We start from the raw sequence: 19,430 nt of genomic DNA on the forward strand, positions 1-19,430 counted from the left end.
CGATAGAAATAGAACACGCTGACGATAGAAATAGAACATGCTGACGATAGAAATAGAACACGCTGACGATAGAAATAGAACATGCTAACGATAGAAATAGAACATGCTGACGATAGAGATAGAACATGCTGATGATAGAAATAGAACACGCTGACGATAGAAATAGAACATGCTGACGATAGAAATAGAACACGCTGATGATAGAAATAGAACATGCTGACGATAGAAATAGAACATGCTGACGATAGAAATAGAACATGCTGACGATAGAAATAGAACATGCTGACGATAGAAATAGAACATGCTGACGATAGAAATAGAACATGCTGACGATAGAAATAGAACACGCTGACGATAGAAATAGAACACGCTGACGATAGAGATAGAACATGCTGATGATGGAAATAGAACATGCTGACGATAGAAATAGAACATGCTGACGATAGAAATAGAACACGCTGATGATAGAAATCGAACATGCTGACGATAGAAATAGAACATGCTGACGATAGAAATAGAACATGCTGACGATAGAAATAGAACATGCTGACGATAGAAATAGAACATGCTGACGATAGAAATAGAACATGCTGATGATAGAAATAGAACATGCTGACGATAGAAATAGAACACGCTGACGATAGAAATAGAACATGCTGACGATAGAAATAGAACATGCTGACGATAGAAATAGAACATGCTGACGATAGAAATAGAACATGCTGACGATAGAAATAGAACACGCTGACGATAGAAATAGAACATGCTGACGATAGAAATAGAACATGCTGATGATAGAAATAGAACACGCTGACGATAGAAATAGAACATGCTGACGATAGAAATAGAACACGCTGACGATAGAAATAGAGCATGCTGACGATAGAAATAGAACATGCTGACGATAGAAATAGAACATGCTGACGATAGAAATAGAACATGCTGACGATAGAAATAGAACATGCTGACGATAGAAATAGAACATGCTGACGATAGAAATAGAACACGCTGACGATAGAAATAGAACATGCTGACGATAGAAATAGAACATGCTGACGATAGAAATAGAACACGCTGACGATAGAAATAGAACATGCTGACGATAGAAATAGAACATGCTGACGATAGAAATAGAACATGCTGACGATAGAAATAGAACACGCTGACGATAGAAATAGAACATGCTGACGATAGAAATAGAACATGCTGACGATAGAAATAGAACACGCTGACGATAGAAATAGAACACGCTGACGATAGAAATAGAACATGCTGACGATAGAAATAGAACATGCTGACGATAGAAATAGAACATGCTGACGATAGAAATAGAACATGCTGACGATAGAAATAGAACATGCTGACGATAGAAATAGAACATGCTGACGATAGAAATAGAACACGCTGACGATAGAAATAGAACATGCTGACGATAGAAATAGAACATGCTGACGATAGAAATAGAACATGCTGACGATAGAAATAGAGCATGCTGACGATAGAAATAGAACATGCTGACGATAGAAATAGAACATGCTGATGATAGAAATAGAACATGCTGACGATAGAAATAGAACACGCTGACGATAGAAATAGAACACGCTGACGATAGAAATAGAACATGCTGACGATAGAAATAGAACATGCTGATGATAGAAATAGAACACGCTGACGATAGAAATAGAACATGCTGATGATAGAAATAGAACATGCTGATGATAGAAATAGAACACGCTGACGATAGAAATAGAACATGCTGACGATAGAAATAGAACACGCTGACGATAGAAATAGAACACGCTGACGATAGAAATAGAACATGCTGATGATAGAAATAGAACATGCTGACGATAGAAATAGAACATGCTGACGATAGAAATAGAACACGCTGATGATAGAAATAGAACACGCTGACGATAGAAATAGAACATGCTGATGATAGAAATAGAACACGCTGACGATAGAAATAGAGCATGCTGACGATAGAAATAGAACATGCTGACGATAGAAATAGAACATGCTGACGATAGAAATAGAACATGCTGATGATAGAAATAGAACATGCTGACGATAGAAATAGAACATGCTGATGATAGAAATAGAACATGCTGACGATAGAAATAGAACATGCTGACGATAGAAATAGAACATGCTGACGATAGAAATAGAACATGCTGACGATAGAAATAGAACATGCTGACGATAGAAATAGAACATGCTGACGATAGAAATAGAACATGCTGACGATAGAAATAGAACATGCTGACGATAGAAATAGAACATGCTGACGATAGAAATAGAACATGCTGACGATAGAAATAGAACATGCTGATGATAGAAATAGAACATGCTGACGCCAAGATTAGAGGCCCCATAGAAGAGTCATTTTTCTGAATACACACACCCCTGGGGCCTTTCATCTCTCTAAAACTGTTTTCAATTTTTCTTTGATGGATATGTTAGAAAGCCTTACATTGTTACCGCTTGTCACAATTTTCGACAAGAGAAGTTGCAGCAAGTTCTGTCTTGTTTTTTAAACTTTGGCCATTAATAGTTTTTGTTTTATTCTCATACAACTTAAACATAACTTTTAGTTATTAAAAAACAGTGAAATTATGGGACAACAAGATAATAGAATGCTATATCACTTGACCAAGAGCTATTCCAAGAGGTAGCTCAGTTGGTAAATGCCCTGACTACAACAAAAACCTGTTTAAAAGATCCAAGGTCACAAGTTTGAGTCCTGGCAGGGCCGATTCAGCCCTTCATCCTTCCGAGGTCGATAAAATGAGTACCATTTAATTGGGTAATAATAACAACTTATTACTATATAATATTACTATTCAGCTGCCGATTTGGTGAATTCCGAGAGCGAGCGCTGAGAAAGGCGCCATATAAGTACTAGTTATTATTATTCCTAGCTGTCTCCTGCAGTTTAGTGAACTCACACATAAAACTATTGGATTATACATCACTTGTGCAAAACAAAAGCCTTGATTTAGCCATAAAATGGAGCAGAGGGAAACATATTTGCTAAAAGTATATTCTTTAAGAAAACACACAGGCCTTAAAGCACGATAAAATAACTACGCTTAGACCAAAGGCGACTGAGTTTATGCTTCTTAGGGACATACAAAGCTTGTTAGGTGCTTCTTGCAGAGAATCTCTCCAAGACCTGTGGATACTCTGAAAATAAAGAGTTCAGATATTTGCTACTAGATAAAACAAGATAGAGTACAAGTACCTAGCTCTTCTGAAACAGGAAAAAAACAACTTCTCCCTGAAGAGAACCGGACTAGCAATATGAAGCCTTAATGAGTTACAGGTGATATCCCCACAACCCTCAAACATTAGCGAAAACCAACAAGAAAACAAACAGATGAACACAACTGAGCAAAAATAAACTCCTAGTTGTATGCAAACAGCTCATTACATAGCACCTAATCAATCCAATAAACAGATATAGGATCACTCTTTGCATGAAATCTGAGAATAATATCCACAGTGTTTAATTAAAAAATAAATAAAAAACAAAGCAATCAATAATTTAATGAGAGAAAATGAATGTGAAAAAAAGATAAATAAAAATAAATAAATATATATATATTTGAAAGTTAAACTGAATTTGCTTCATAGGGACATTACCAACTTGATGCTCACTGGAAACTGATATCTTTTTCCAAATATTTGCTTTTTTGGAGTAGAGGCCCAGCCAAACTAGTGCAAACGTTAGAGAGGGAAAGAGATTTACAATGCCATATAGAACCCAATAGTTGATACAAGAAACTCACTTCTTCCAAATCTGTGTTGCTTTGCATGACAGCGGCTTCCTCTGTGCCCCCTCCCCCTTTATTTATCTTTGAGTGAATGTGGATATATGTTGAAAGTCCCAGTGTCTGTGCCCAGGGCTATCAAAGGCTACATTTATGCAGAGAACCCTTTCCCATCCTTGTCTTTCAGGATATGACAGTTTAACTTTCATTTATAGTATTTCTCTCATCTCACCATTGAAGGTTACTGAGCGAACTGTGCAATAATCTATACCCCTAAATGTAATATAACCTACACTTCTCTATAATTACTAGGGGCCAGATTACGAATGGAGTGCAAATTAACACTTTCGCTTGAGCGTTAAATACACTAGAAGTAAGATTTTTGCACTCATATTATGAGTTGAAAGTAAACTGTTTTTGCTCTAGCGGTAAACCGACAAGTGCAAAAATCCGAAGATAGAATATCGCGTGAACATTCACGTATTCCCCCATAGAAGTATATGGAGAAAAAAAAGTGGAAAAAAATACCTCAATCTCATGCAAACCCCATCACATATTCTCATTTGCGATAACCCGACATGAAAATATGAATATTTCACATTACAATATTCTGCACATACAATATGTTCTAATTATTCATAAATACATATTTCTAAATATATCTGGGGGTTTTTGGTACAATATATATCTATACCTATATATATATATTATATATATATATATATATATATATATATATATATATATATTATATATAAAATTATATATAGGCATATACTGTATATATACAGTACAATAGTACAGGTATACCCGGCTCATACAGCGGGTTAGGGACCGGAGTCCCGCTGTAAAGTGCAAACCGCCTTAAAGTGAAACAAGGCAGTTTTAGCTTTCTTTTCACTTGCCAGTGTGTTTAAAAACATGTTTGAACTAACATATATTAGGGGTACAATAGTGCTACGTTTAGTTTAACACTAGCACAGCACAGTATTCAATTAGTATTCAATAAATACTGTACCTGTAAAATAGTAACAATTACTGTAGTAAAATTTGCCAGACTATAATACTGAGACACATATTGCACTGTAATGCTGTAAACAGAGTGAACGATGATTACAGCACTGTTTCAAAATCCTTGGAGGTTGAACTTCAGCTCCACAAAGCATTGTATTAGCGAAGCGCTGTAAAGTGAGGTATACCTGGTATTCTATTATGTACATTGTTTTGTCACACCTTGCAATAGATCAGATGATTGCATATTTTAGTAAAAACTGTTGACTTAGAAATGTTATACTGTAATACTGAATCTAGAATAAGCGGATACTTATCTGATATCAGTTAAGTTACTGTCATTCAGGAATCTCCAAATATGATATTTACATATAGTGCTTATTTGTTAACACGTTTTACATAGAATTAAAAAGAATCAAATAGATGGGGAGGGGGACTACAGAATAAACAAAGGCTATAACAATATTCAAGAATTAGTGAATGTATCTACTGACTTCCATTGCACCATATAGTGTTTTCTTATTCTTTTAGAGTGCGGACAGTATGAACAAAACACATAAAGCCAATGCTTGAGAATTTATTTATTTATTTTAATCTGCATTAAAATAGACAGTGATAAACTGTCTCACTTAAAAAAAACTCATTTAGAGAAAAGCTGTCTCGGATGACTCATGGGGCCGAATTATCAAGCTCCAATCGGAGCTTGATATCCCTGTTTCCGCGCGAGCCTTTAGGCTCACCGGAATCAGCAGTTATGAAGCATCGTTCTAAAGACCGCTGCACCATAACTGATCCGCTGCCTCTGAGGCTGCAGTCTTCAATCCGCCCGATCCTATACGATCAGGCTGATTGACACCCCCTGCTAGCGGCCAATCTGCAGGGGGCGGCATTGCACAAGCAGTTCACCAGAACTGCTTGTATAATGATAAATGCCGACAGCGTATGCTGACGGCATTTATCGATGTGCGGCAGACATGATACGCTACATCGCATCATGTCCGTCCGCACTTTAATAAATCGGCCCAATAAACTTAAATTAGCAAGTTATATTAAATATAAAAATAAGTATCAGAAATAATATAATGCAATCTGTGCACAATAAAGTAAAATGTGTTTTACTTACACTCAGTGACTAAACTAAATAAGTTTGCCAGCCTGGTGGCATTATGAAGTAGCCGGGGGGGACCAGTATAATATTTTCTAATACTATATAATTTTCAGTTATCCAAAGCACATATGAATTGCATATTTTAACATAAATGTATTTAATTATAATTTGTGCAATAGAAAATTAACATTTTTAATACATGGTTCATTTTAGCTTAATATTGGCTAAAATATTTCCCAGATGATTAGTAAAATCATTGAAGAAAGAAAAGTCCTCCAGCTAGTGAAAAAATCCAAAGACTTTTATTGTGCAAATAGGATCCCCAACAGCTATGTTTCCGGCAAACAATCAGCCCTTTTTCAAGCTTATTTTTCAAGCTGATTGTTTGCCCGAAACGTAGCTTTTGGGGACCCTATTTGCACAATAAAGGTCTTTGGATTTTTTCACTAGCTGGAGGACTTTTCTTTCTTCAATGCTTTTGCCGGGCATGGTAAGTCCTCTCCGTGCTGTGTGAACAGTCAGTGCTGTATTTCAGTTACTTTGATTAGCAAAATCAGCCAGGTGGTGCACCCTCATAAAAGGTCCTGGAGAGCAAACTCAACAGGAAAAGCTGACAAAGGGGCCAAAAAAGAACATAGCAACAATGGTCACTTCTGTACCTATATAGCACACTACAACACAGAGATGCTGCTACTAAACCACACACACAGTAACATGGTCTCTGCTGTACCTATATAGCACACTTTACAACAAACATATGCTGCTGCTAGACCACACACACAGTAACATGGTTTCTGTTGTACCTATATAGCACACTACAACACACAGATGTTGCTACTAAACCACACACACAGTAACATGGTCTCTGCTGTACCTATATAGCACACTACAACACACAGATACTGCTCCTAAACCACACACACAGTAACATGGTCTCTGCTGTACCTATATAGCACACTACAACACACAGATGCTGCTACTAAACCACACACACAGTAACATGGTCTCTGCTGTACCTATATAGCGCACTACAACGCACAGATGCTGCTGCTAAACCATACACACAGCAACATGGTCTCTGCTGTACCTATATAGTGCACTACAACACACAGATGCTGCTGCTAAACCACACACCCAGTAACATGGTCTCTGCTGTACCTATATAGCACACTACAACACACAGATACTGCTGCTGAGCCACCCAGACACAGTAACATGGTCTCTGCTGTACCTATATAGCACACTACAACACACTGATGCTGCTACTAAACCACACACACAGCAACATGGTCTCTGCTATACCTATATAGCGAACTACAACACACAGATGCTGCGGCTAAACCACACACCCAGTAACATGGTCTCTGCTGTACCTATATAGCACACTACAATACACAGATACTGCTGCTAAACCACACACACACAGTAACATGGTCTCTGCTGTACCTATATAGCACACTACAACACACAGATACTGCTGCTAAACCACACACACAGTTACATGGTCTTTGCTGTACCTTTATAGCACACTAAAACACACAGATGCTGCTGCTAAACCACACACACAGTAACATGGTCTCTGCTGTACCTATATAGCACACTACAACACACAGATGCTGCTACTAAACCACACACACAGTAACATGGTCTCTGCTGTACCTATATAGCGAACTACAACACACAGATGCTGCTGCTAAACCACACACCCAGTAACATGGTCTCTGCTGTACCTATATAGTACACTACAATACACAGATACTGCTGCTAAACCACACACACACAGTAACATGGTCTCTGCTGTACCTATATAGCACACTACAACACACAGATACTGCTGCTAAACCACACACACAGTAACATGGTCTTTGCTGTACCTATATAGCACACTAAAACACACAGATGCTGCTGCTAAACCACACACACAGTAACATGGTCTCTGCTGTACCTATATAGCACACTAAAACACACAGATGCTGCTGCTAAACCACACACACAGTAACATGGTCTCTGCTGCAGTGACGTGCAGTAATAGGAGGCAGGGGAGGCACTGCCTACCCTGTCCAATCAGGGCAAAAAAAAAGATTTCAAGTAATATTTATTAAAAATAAAAAACGTTTTTTTTTTTTTCTTATTTTTTTTTTTTGCCAAGCCCACCCCCCGCACCAAGGGTTCCCCCCCACCCCACCCATGGTGATTTTAACAACAATACCACATCATTTTGATTGTATTTTACTGCGCTTGCGCAGCAGCCAAATTATGCATATCATCCATTGTTGCGCAATTAGGAGGCAGTGAGCCAGTCCGCTGCCCTCCATTAATTGCACAACAATAGATCTAACATGCAATCCTCTGCTCACTTAGAGCTGCGCCACCCACTGGTGACTCGCCGGGCCCTCAGTAGCTCCAATTGGAGGCGGTTCTTAAAACCGCCTCCATGATGAGCTAGATCACTCAGCCAATCAGCATTCAGCACTGGGGGAGGCGTGCCTGCTGATTGACAGAGTGACCGGGCTTCAGTTCAGGCGGGAAGGAAGTCTGGTAGAGATAGGAGGGAGCTGCTACTGCTGCAAGTTACTGCGTGCCTGACTGCCTGTATTGCATTTGGCTTTGGCAAAGTGCAGTGGCAGTCTCAGTCAGCTGTGCAGCGGTTGTGGCTCAGTGTGGTGGTCGGAGGTCCTGGAGTGGAGGAGGACTCAGGACTGTGGGAATATCTTACCAAGGCAGCAGGCCAGGATAGTGATCATGTACATGGGGTAAGTCAGTGGAATCTGTGAACTTCACTATCCTACAGCACTCTAGTCTACACTGTGTTTATCCAGATGAAGATCATGACGCTATTTATTATTCTAATGCTGCTGCAGAAACTGAATTTATATGTGCATGATATAAATTCAGTTTCTGTAGTGCACTGTAGTGCACTGGCCCAAAACATTGCAACTAACTTATTTGCTTGCAAAAAAACAAACTGTAGTGCACTGGCCCAAAACATTGCAACTAACTTATTTGCTTGCAAAAAAACAAACCCTATACAAATGCAGCTGCCTCTACACTGTGTTTATCCAGATGAAGATCATGACGCTATTTATTATTTTAATGCTGCTGCAGAAACTGAATTTATATCATGCACATATAAATTCAGTTTCTGCAGCAGCATTAGAATAATAAATAGCGTCATGATCTTCATCTGGATAAACACAGTGTAGACTAGAGTGCTGTAGGATAGTGAAGTTCACAGATTCCACTGACTTACCCCATGTACATGATCACTATCCTGGCCTGCTGCCTTGGTAAGATATTCCCACAGTCCTGAGTCCTCCTCCACTCCAGGACCTCCGACCACCACACTGAGCCACAACCGCTGCACAGCTGACTGAGACTGCCACTGCACTTTGCCAAAGCCAAATGCAATACAGGCAGTCAGGCACGCAGTAACTTGCAGCAGTAGCAGCTCCCTCCTATCTCTACCAGACTTCCTTCCCGCCTGAACTGAAGCCCGGTCACTCTGTCAATCAGCAGGCACGCCTCCCCCAGTGCTGAATGCTGATTGGCTGAGTGATCTAGCTCATCATGGAGGCGGTTTTAAGAACCGCCTCCAATTGGAGCTACTGAGGGCCCGGCGAGTCACCAGTGGGTGGCGCAGCTCTAAGTGAGCAGAGGATTGCATGTTAGATCTATTGTTGCGCAATTAATGGAGGGCAGCGGACTGGCTCACTGCCTCCTAATTGCGCAACAATGGATGATATGCATAATTTGGCTGCTGCGCAAGCGCAGTAAAATACAAAATGATGTGGTATTGTTGTTAAAATCACCATGGGTGGGGTGGGGGGGAACCCTTGGTGCGGGGGGTGGGCTTGGCAAAAAAAAAAAATTAGAAAAAAAAAAACGTTTTTTATTTTTAATAAATATTACTTGAAATCTTTTTTTTGCCCTGATTGGACAGGGTAGGCAGTGCCTCCCCTGCCTCCTATTACTGCACGTCACTGGTGCACTATACCCCATGTGGATTTTGCTAAACTTCTCACAGAGAGAGCTGCACGGTCTGAAATCCCCTCCCCCTTCTTTCTGCCTGAGAGCCTTGCTGAGTGTCTCACAGCAGAACGGCAAGGATTTAAACACAGACAAAGATCAGAGGTAAGAGGAGTCAGAGGTTATCTGTTTATGATGGTTTTAGGAAAGTCTGTGTTTAAAACGTTCTGCTGTGAGACCCTCAGCACAGATGACATCTGCTTCTCTTATGTGCTGGCCCTCTCTGCAGCTTACACAATTGCTTGGTTTATTTAACCAATTTGATCCTACAGGTTATAGCAAATTTAAATGAAAGGCAATATTTGTTTGTAAAATTTACAGCTTCCTAATCATACTCATTGATGTTAAGGTACATATGAACACCTTCCACAAATACACACACACATATTTGTGTATATATATATATATATATATATATATATATATATATATATATATATATATATATATATATATATATATATATATATATATATATATATATATATATATAGCAAGTAACTGTTCCTTTGTTGTTGTTTTTTTAATTATCAGAGCATTTATATTTTAAGTTTTGTATTTAATTAATTTAACTGCCCTGAAACTATGCCCATGAAATGCTTGCCATAAATCAGTCTCTTAAACTGCTCATATGTTGTTTAGCTTTATTCCTTTATTCCTTTTAAACCACTGCATGGAAAGCAAAGTAAAATCTCAAAAGATAAAATAAATTTAAAAAAACATAACTGTTTATTTTTTTAAAAAACTCTTCTGTTATGGTGTAAAATAAAATATAAGAAAGCTAACATTTCCTGGTTTCTTGAGATATATACCAAGAAACCAGAAAATGTGTTTTATCTTAGACTTTTATAATAGTATGATACACCTCCTTGCTTCCTATACATAAAATCAGAAATGTGTGAGACAGGCTTTTAATAATCAAAGACTGTGTAATGTGTTAAAATGATGTGCACAGTAACTGCCTGCATAACACATTATGCAGTCATTATTAAAAACCTGTCTCACACATAATTGTGGCACAGTTGAATCACCCCCAAATGCATCCCTCCCTTTCCTCTTCCTCCCTCCTCTCTTTGTCCTTCCTCCTCCTCATTTACTTTGGAAAACCCATTAAAAAAAAATTATGTTACATCCTGACCAGCACAATTGTAAAACACAAAACCTAAATACACCTGTATATACACATTACTTGTATATACTCCCTTTCCCCCCTCCCTCTATCCCACCTCTCTCTCTCTCCCTCTCCCTCTTTCCCTCCCACCCTCTCCCTCTTTCCCTCCCACCCTCTCCCTCTTTCCCTCCCACCCTCTCCCTCTTTCCCTCCCACCCTCTTTCCCTCCCTCCCTCTCCCTCTTTCCCTCCCTCCCTCTCCCTCTTTCCCTCCCTCCCTCTCCCTCTTTCCCTCCCTCCCTCTCCCTCTTTCCCTCCCTCCCTCTTTCCCTCCCTCTCCCTCTTTCTCTCCCTCTTTCCCTCCCTCTTTCCCTCCCTCTTTCCCTCCCTCCCTCTCCCTCCCTCTTTCCCTCCCTCCCTCTCCCTCCCTCTTTCCCTCCCTCTTTCCCTCCCTCCCTCTTTCCCTCCCTCCCTCTTTCCCTCCCTCTTTCCCTCCCTCCCTCCCTCCCTCCCTCTCCCTCTTTCCCTCCCTCTCCCTCTTTCCCTCCCTCTACCTTTCCCTCCCTCTCCCTCTTTCCCTCCCTCTCCCTCTTTCCCTCCCTCTCCCTCTCTTTTCCTCTCCCTCTTTCCCTCTCCCTCCCTCTCCCTCCCTTTCCCTCTCCCTCTCTTTCCCTCTCCCTCTCTTTCCCTCTCCCTCTCTTCCCCTCTCCCTTTCTTTCCCTCTCCCTTTCTTTGCCTCTTTCTCTCCCTATCCCTCTTTCCCTCCCTCTCCCTCTTTCCCTCCCTCTCTTCCCCTCTCCATTCTCCTCTCTCTTTCCCTCTCCCTCTTTCTTACCCTCTCCCTCTCACTTACCTTCTTCCTCTCTCTTTCCCTCACTCACTCTATATATTTTCTTCTCGCGAGTATCATAGCTAGCGCCTCACCAACCTGTGATCTCACCGCACGTCACTGCTCTGCTGTACCTATATAGCACACTACAACACACAGATACTGCTCCTAAACCACACACACAGTAACATGGTCTCTGCTGTACCTATATAGCACACTACAACACACAGATACTGCTGCTAAACCACACAGACACAGTAACATGGTCTCTGCTGTACCTATATAGCACACTAAAACACACAGATGCTGCTGCTAAACCACACACACAGTAACATGGTCTCTGCTATACCTATATAGCACACTAAAACACACAGATGCTGCTGCTAAACACAGAGAAACATGGTATATATATATATATATATATATATATATATATATATATATATATATATATATATATATATTATTATGTGTGATCAGTCAGTGCTGTATTTCAGTTACTTTGATTAGCAAAATCAGCCAGGTGGTGCACCCTCATAAAAGGTCCTGGAGAGCAAACTCAACAGGAAGAGCTGACAAAGGGGCCAAAAAAGAACATAGCAACACTGGTCACTTCTGTACCTATATAGCACACTACAACACAGAGATGCTGCTACTAAACCACACACACAGTAACATGGTCTCTGTTGTACCTATATAGCACACTACAACACACAGATGCTGCTACTAAACCACACACACAGTAACATGGTCTCTGCTGTACCTATATAGCACACTACAACACACAGATGCTGCTGCTAAACCATACACACAGCAACATGGTCTCTGCTGTACCTATATAGCGCACTACAACACACAGATGCTGCTGCTAAACCACACACACAGTAACATGGTCACTGCTGTACCTATATAGCACACTACAACACACAGATACTGCTGCTGAACCACCCAGACACAGTAACATGGTCTCTGCTGTACCTATATAGCACACTACAACACACAGATGCTGCTGCTAAACCACACACACAGTAACATGGTCTTTGCTGTACCTATATAACACACTAAAACACACAGATGCTGCTGCTAAACCACACACACAGTAACATGGTCTCTGCTGTACCTATATAGCGAACTACAACACACAGATACTGCTGCTAAACCACACACACAGTAACATGGTCTTTGCTGTACCTATATAGCACACTAAAACACACAGATGCTGCTGCTAAACCACACACACAGTAACATGGTCTTTGCTGTACCTATATAGCGAACTACAACACACAGATACTGCTGCGAAACCACACACACAGTAACATGGTCTCTGCTGTACCTATATAGCACACTAAAACACACAGATGCTGCTGCTAAACCACACACACAGTAACATGGTCTCTGCTGTAACTCTATAGCACACTAAAACACACAGATGCTGCTGCTAAACCACACACACAGTAACATGGTCTCTGCTGTACCTATATAGCACACTAAAACACACAGATGCTGCTGCTAAACCACACAAACAGAAACATGGTCTCTGCTGTACCTATATAGCACACTACAACACAAAGATACTGCTGCTAAACCACACAGACACAGTAACATGGTCTCTGCTGTACCTATATAGCACACTACAACACACAGATACTGCTGCTAAACCACACACAGTAACGTGGTCTCTGCTGTACCTATATAGCACACTACAACACACAGATACTGCTGCTAAACCACACAGACACAGTAACATGATCTCTGCTGTACCTATATAGCACACTACAACACACAGATACTGCTGCTAAACCACACACAGTAACATGGTCTCTGCTGTACCTATATAGCACACTAAAACACACAGATGCTGCTGCTAAACCACACACACAGAAACATGGTCTCTGCTGTATCTATATAGCACACTACAACACACAGATACTGCTGCTAAACCACACAGACACAGTAACATGATCTCTGCTGTACCTATATAGCACACTACAACACACAGATACTGCTGCTAAACCACACACAGTAACATGGTCTCTGCTGTACCTATATAGCGCACTACAACACACAGATGCTGCTGCTAAACACAGAGAAACATGGTATATATATATATATATATATATATATATATATATATATATATATATATATATATTATAATGGCAAATGGAAGAATCTTCAGAAACAGAGACATTTATGGGCCCTGCACTAAAAGCACACTTAACTAAACAACAACACTACTTTTCCATACAATATTACGTTTCTTCTTATACATTTTTAGAAAATTTATATTCAGCACAATTAGAAATGATAGTATATAGACCAGACAGTGGTACAATTAGGGAGGGATTTATCACTAAAAAGATAACCATAGTTGTCTAGACAGATAAGTAAGTTCTTATCTTTATTTATAATTTATTCATCTGAGATGATGTACTGTCTAATTAATATTTTTCTCTTTTAATAAGAGATCTCTTTCATGCTCTGATTAAGCAGTCTATTTGTTGTCTTTTATTGTGCTCTTTATTTGTGATTAACTTATATAGGTTTATTAAAATTATGTGCAAGTACCTTTCTTATTATTTCTGTTTAACTAATTGTCTATCCATCTACTTGTCTATTTTTCTATGATCTAACTGTCTGTCATCTATAAATTTGTCTATCATATGTCTGTATGTCCATCTATCTACTTGTCTATTTGTCTATTATCTGTCCGTCTGTCTATCCATCTATCTACCGGTCTGTTTGTCTATCATCTGTCTGTCCATCTATTCATTTATCTGCTTGTCTATCATATGTCTGTCTGTCTATTGATTTATCTACTTGTCTATTTGTCTATCATCTGTCTGTCTGTCTATTCTTCTATATACCTGTCTATTTGTCTATCATCTGTCTGTTGATCCAGCTATCTACTTGTCTATTTGTCTATCATCTGTCTGTCTGCCTATCCATCTATCTACCTATACATTTGTCTATCATCTGTCTCTCCGTCTATTCATTTATCAACTTGTCTAAATTGTTTATCATGTGTCTGTCACTCTGTTTGTCTATCCATTTATCTACCTGTCTATTTGTCTATCATCTGTCTGTCCATCTGTCTGTCTGTCTATCCATCTATCTACCTGTCTATTTTTCTATCATCTGTCTGTCCATCTGTATGTCTGACTATCCATCTATCAACTTTTCTATTTGTCTATAATCTGTCTGTCTGTCTATCCATCTATCTACCTATACATTTGTCTATCATCTGTCTGTCCGTCTATTCATTTATCTACTTGTCTATCATCTGTCTGTCCGTCTATTCATTTATCAACTTGTCTATTTGTCTATCATCTGTCTGTCACTCTGTCTGTCTATCCATTTATCTACCTGTCTAATTGTCTATCATCTGTCTGTCCATCTGCCTGTCTGTCTATCCATCTATCTATTTTTTTTATAATCTGTCTGTCCATCTGTATGTCTGACTATCCATCTATCAACTTGTCTATTTGTCAGTCATCTGTCTGTATATCCATCTATCTACTTGTCTGTTTGTCTATCATCTGTCTGTCTGTCTATCCATCTATCTACCTGTCTATTTGTCTATCATCTGTCTGTCCATATATTCATTTATCTACCTGTCAATTTGTCTATCATCTGTCTGCCTATCCATCTATTTACGTGTCTATATGTCTATCATCTGTCTGTCTATATATCCAGCTATCTACCTGACTATTTGTCTATCATCTGTCTGTCTGACTATCCATCTATCAACTTGTCTATTTGTCAGTCATCTGTCTGTCTATCCATCTATCTACTTGTCTTTTTGTCTATCATCTGTCTGTCTGTCTATCCATCTATCTACCACCAGTCTATTTGTCTATAATCTGTCTGTCCATATATTCATTTATCTACCTGTCTATATGTCTATCAACTGTCTTCCTATCCATCTATTTTCGAGTCTATATGTCTATCATCTGTCTGTTTATATATCCAGCTATCTACCTATTTGTCTATCATTTGTCTGTCCATCTGTCTGTCTGTTTATCCAGTTTTCCACCTGTTTATCCGTTCATCCATGTCCATCTAGCTGTCTAACTCTTTTTTGTGTCTAGTCATAAGTCTGTCATTCCATCCATTCATCTATTTATCCTGTGTGTCTGTGATCAAAATTCTGATGACACTATTTACTGTGAAACAGCATTTCCCAGTTAATTTATATTCAGAGGTTGTCACAGTATTACGAGGGAGGTTAAACTTGGCAATTAGAATGTTTCTTCTATATAAGCTCAGAAGCAAGACATTTACTACTAAGAGTCATTGTGCTGTCTTGAATCAGCCTTTTACTCTCATTGTCTCATATGTTTGCCCATTCATGTCATGCAAACTTTTTATTTAATGTGATCCCTTCGGTTTGTGCTTTATCTGAGCCCCATAACCTGTTATATTTTTTATGTGCACTGGACAAAAATGTTATTATTTACACATGAGAATTATGGTAATGTATACACTTTGTATTTAGTGTGATTGCTACTTCTTATGTATTGTAGGCAATAACAGTTCTAGGGGTGCATGTGATGCACAGTCTTTATCTCCACCATAACTTTAAATGAATACTACTTCTGCCTAGTACTACATCATCCGACCCTCATATCATGTGACTTGAAGCAGTAGTAGCCTGCAATCTCAGAGCAACAGGGTCAAACTAGAGACCATTGGCGTCCACAGACATTTTTCAAGGGGGCAAAAAAAATAATTAAACACCCCAAAAATAATAATATTAGTGGCACCATTTGAAGTGTGTTGTACACATGAGCTAAACATAATTTTTAAACAAGTGAGTACTTATGCTAGGTATAAGACAAGGTTTGGCAAATATGTTTTGAAAATCTCAAGCTCAAAAATAAATTTTTGAGGCTGCAATATGATGAGAAAATATTTTATTTACACATTTACACATACACACACATATATATATATATATATATATATATATATATATATATACATATATATATAAACATACATACACAAACAAGCACTCAACACATAGAAAGTCTGGCACTCTCTTGCAAGCACACAGCTAGATTAAAAGCAAATTGGAAGAGTTAGTTACAGCTTTTGGCTGTGAAAGGTGAAAGGCCAAGGATTACGTCATGATCTCCTTCTCCCTTGATCCCTAACTTATAGCCAGACAATGCATGCCTTCAACCAAACACACTGAGATATAAACGAGGGTGACACAGGGCCTTTGTATTTTCTCTAGACTCATACAAAACATGTAAATAGACTGCACTCTCAAACAGGACTGGGTGCACATCCCATGCCACTGCAAAACTCACAGCCCAAGTTACTCATCAGCACTCAGACAGTTGCACAGCTCCCAGCAACTCAAGCAGTTAACCCCAGGCCAGCCTGGGTGCAAAGCCCATGGATAAAATTACAAAACAAAAATATTAATAGAACACAAATAAAGTCTTGCACTCTCTTGCAAGCACATAGCTAGAAGAGTAAGGTTTAGTTTAAATAAAAAATAGAAGGGTTAATTTAGCTGTGTGGTAGCAAAAATGTTGCTTGAGTATTTACTTGGAGCAAAATCCCCCCCCCCCCCCCTCTAGACACCCATGCTAGAGTGGGTTTAAAATAGAAAAGAGAAGGTCAGTGACTGTCTTTATGTAAAACTAACAGAGAGGTTTTGAGTATTTAATTAAAAACACAGCAATGAATAGTGTAGAAAAAAAACATTTTTGGCCCCTAGACAGTAGTCTAAAATTATACCTGTTTGTAGATAACAAAATGTATGTTGAGAAAAAAATCCCTCGCTCCTCTTATAGAACCTACCATAAAAATTGCTATGACCTTCAGAGAGTGTACACGGCCATGTACTGAGTAAAAGAACACAGAGTTTTAACTGGAATCTCTGCATGTCACTAGGCTGCCCTGAAACTGCTCATTACGATGCAGCCCAGACCGGCACTGCTTGACGACTGACATAGGCCAATTCTCTATGATTTATGGCCAACATCACATCCCATAAAAAGGTTCCCGTCTGTGATTAACATAGGAATTGGAAATTGTCTTTCCCAGATTAATAAATAATAGCGACTGACCTTTATGGTTGTTTTATTACCATGGAGAGAATGAAAATACACATTTGGAAGAAGCATAAAAAGACACATGTTTGTATTACCAAGAGATTGACGGATCTGCACTGTACCAGACATTACGTATACATCAAATTATCTATCTATCTATTAATATATATATATCACACACTCAACGGATGAATACATTTTATTTGTATATATAATTTATATGTATACAAAATGTAATTTACTTTATCTAGTTGTAAATAAGAGGATTTATAGTCTGTATATTCAGTAAATGTTTAAGTCTGTGTATTCAGTAATGATGCATGTTTTCTGCTGCCTGAATATGAACCTCAAACAGTGCTATTATTTATTAGTCACTTTTATGTTTATCTTCCTTATTACTTGTAAATTATTAGAATATAAAATGACCATATTATATAATTAGAATGTAACACAACACTCTCAGATGCCTGGGAGAAATCATATATAATCTGCTTTTTCTTATAGCCTAAAACTGATCACGTCACTGTGCGACATCTAACGTCAGGCAGCTGGGAAGTGAGCAAAATTCTGGCTTATGATGAATCGTCCCAGAAAATGTGAATATTCTTTTATTATTTTATGATTCCTTTTGTTAAGTGTTGGTTGTATTTTCCAGTAATACCCACAAGTGTGTGTTTCTAACAAGTGAGTGTCTTTATGTGTGTGTCTTTTGGAGGTAAATTAATTAAAATAGCTTCACTCACAATACAAGGTTATCTAAGCTCTCCATTCAGGGGAGGTTATTTAAAAAAAGATCTGTTAATGATACATAGTTTTTTACAGTGTTCTTGAAAGGCAAATTTTACCTTGTGAGATTTGTATCTAAGGGCCTGGTTATCAAAAACTCATCAGCATGGAGAGCGGTCACACAAAAATGTGTAGTTTTTTTTATATTGCAATGTATGTATCACTCCTCACACTCAGAAACCTATATAGCTAAAAATAGCTCTTAGGCTAAAATTTGCCTTTCTAACTTTATTTTAAGGGACCTTGTAGTACTGAAGAGATGTCATTTTGGCAGAGCAGAGAGCTTTAGATCCTCGGGGCCCTAAGGGACATACCCTACATTTCTGTGTTGTAAAGACACATACATTACAGTATAATGTTCAATAAAATTAGAAGTTGTGAAGTTGTATGGAAAGTAGGAGGTAAAATTGTAAGTAAAATGTAGCACTTCTGTCTTTTGCTCTCATTTTAATAGTCCAAGGTTATTTATCACTCAAGTCTAGGGTGCACTAACATATACATTTCTATAGCACGGACTAAATGCTTCACATAATAGACTTCTATGAGGGCGCATAGTAAAAGTGATGCCGGATATCACTAGAGCGTTAAGCTGATAGTGCACAGGTAATGGAGTTCTTCATGTAGCTCAGTGTTATACTATTGTAATGATAGTTATGTTTAAAACACTTCATGCATACATACTGTACATACTTACATGCACACATATACATACATAC

General features: G+C 38.7%; 1 protein-coding gene across 1 annotated transcript in view; it reads left to right on the forward strand.

Annotated features, from left to right (window-relative positions):
• DPP10 (dipeptidyl peptidase like 10) overlaps nucleotides 1-19,430 on the forward strand; it is a gene marked incomplete at its 5' end in the record, with an annotated part of 707,293 nt that overhangs the window by 621,159 nt on the left and 66,704 nt on the right. Inside the window, one exon of the mRNA XM_053698006.1 lies at nucleotides 18,433-18,524. Coding sequence (XP_053553981.1) covers nucleotides 18,433-18,524 — 92 coding nt within the window. The remainder of the gene's footprint in view (nucleotides 1-18,432; nucleotides 18,525-19,430) is intronic.

The sequence above is a fragment of the Bombina bombina genome, chromosome 1 (genome assembly GCF_027579735.1).
Source record: "Bombina bombina isolate aBomBom1 chromosome 1, aBomBom1.pri, whole genome shotgun sequence".
NCBI lineage: Eukaryota > Metazoa > Chordata > Amphibia > Anura > Bombinatoridae > Bombina > Bombina bombina.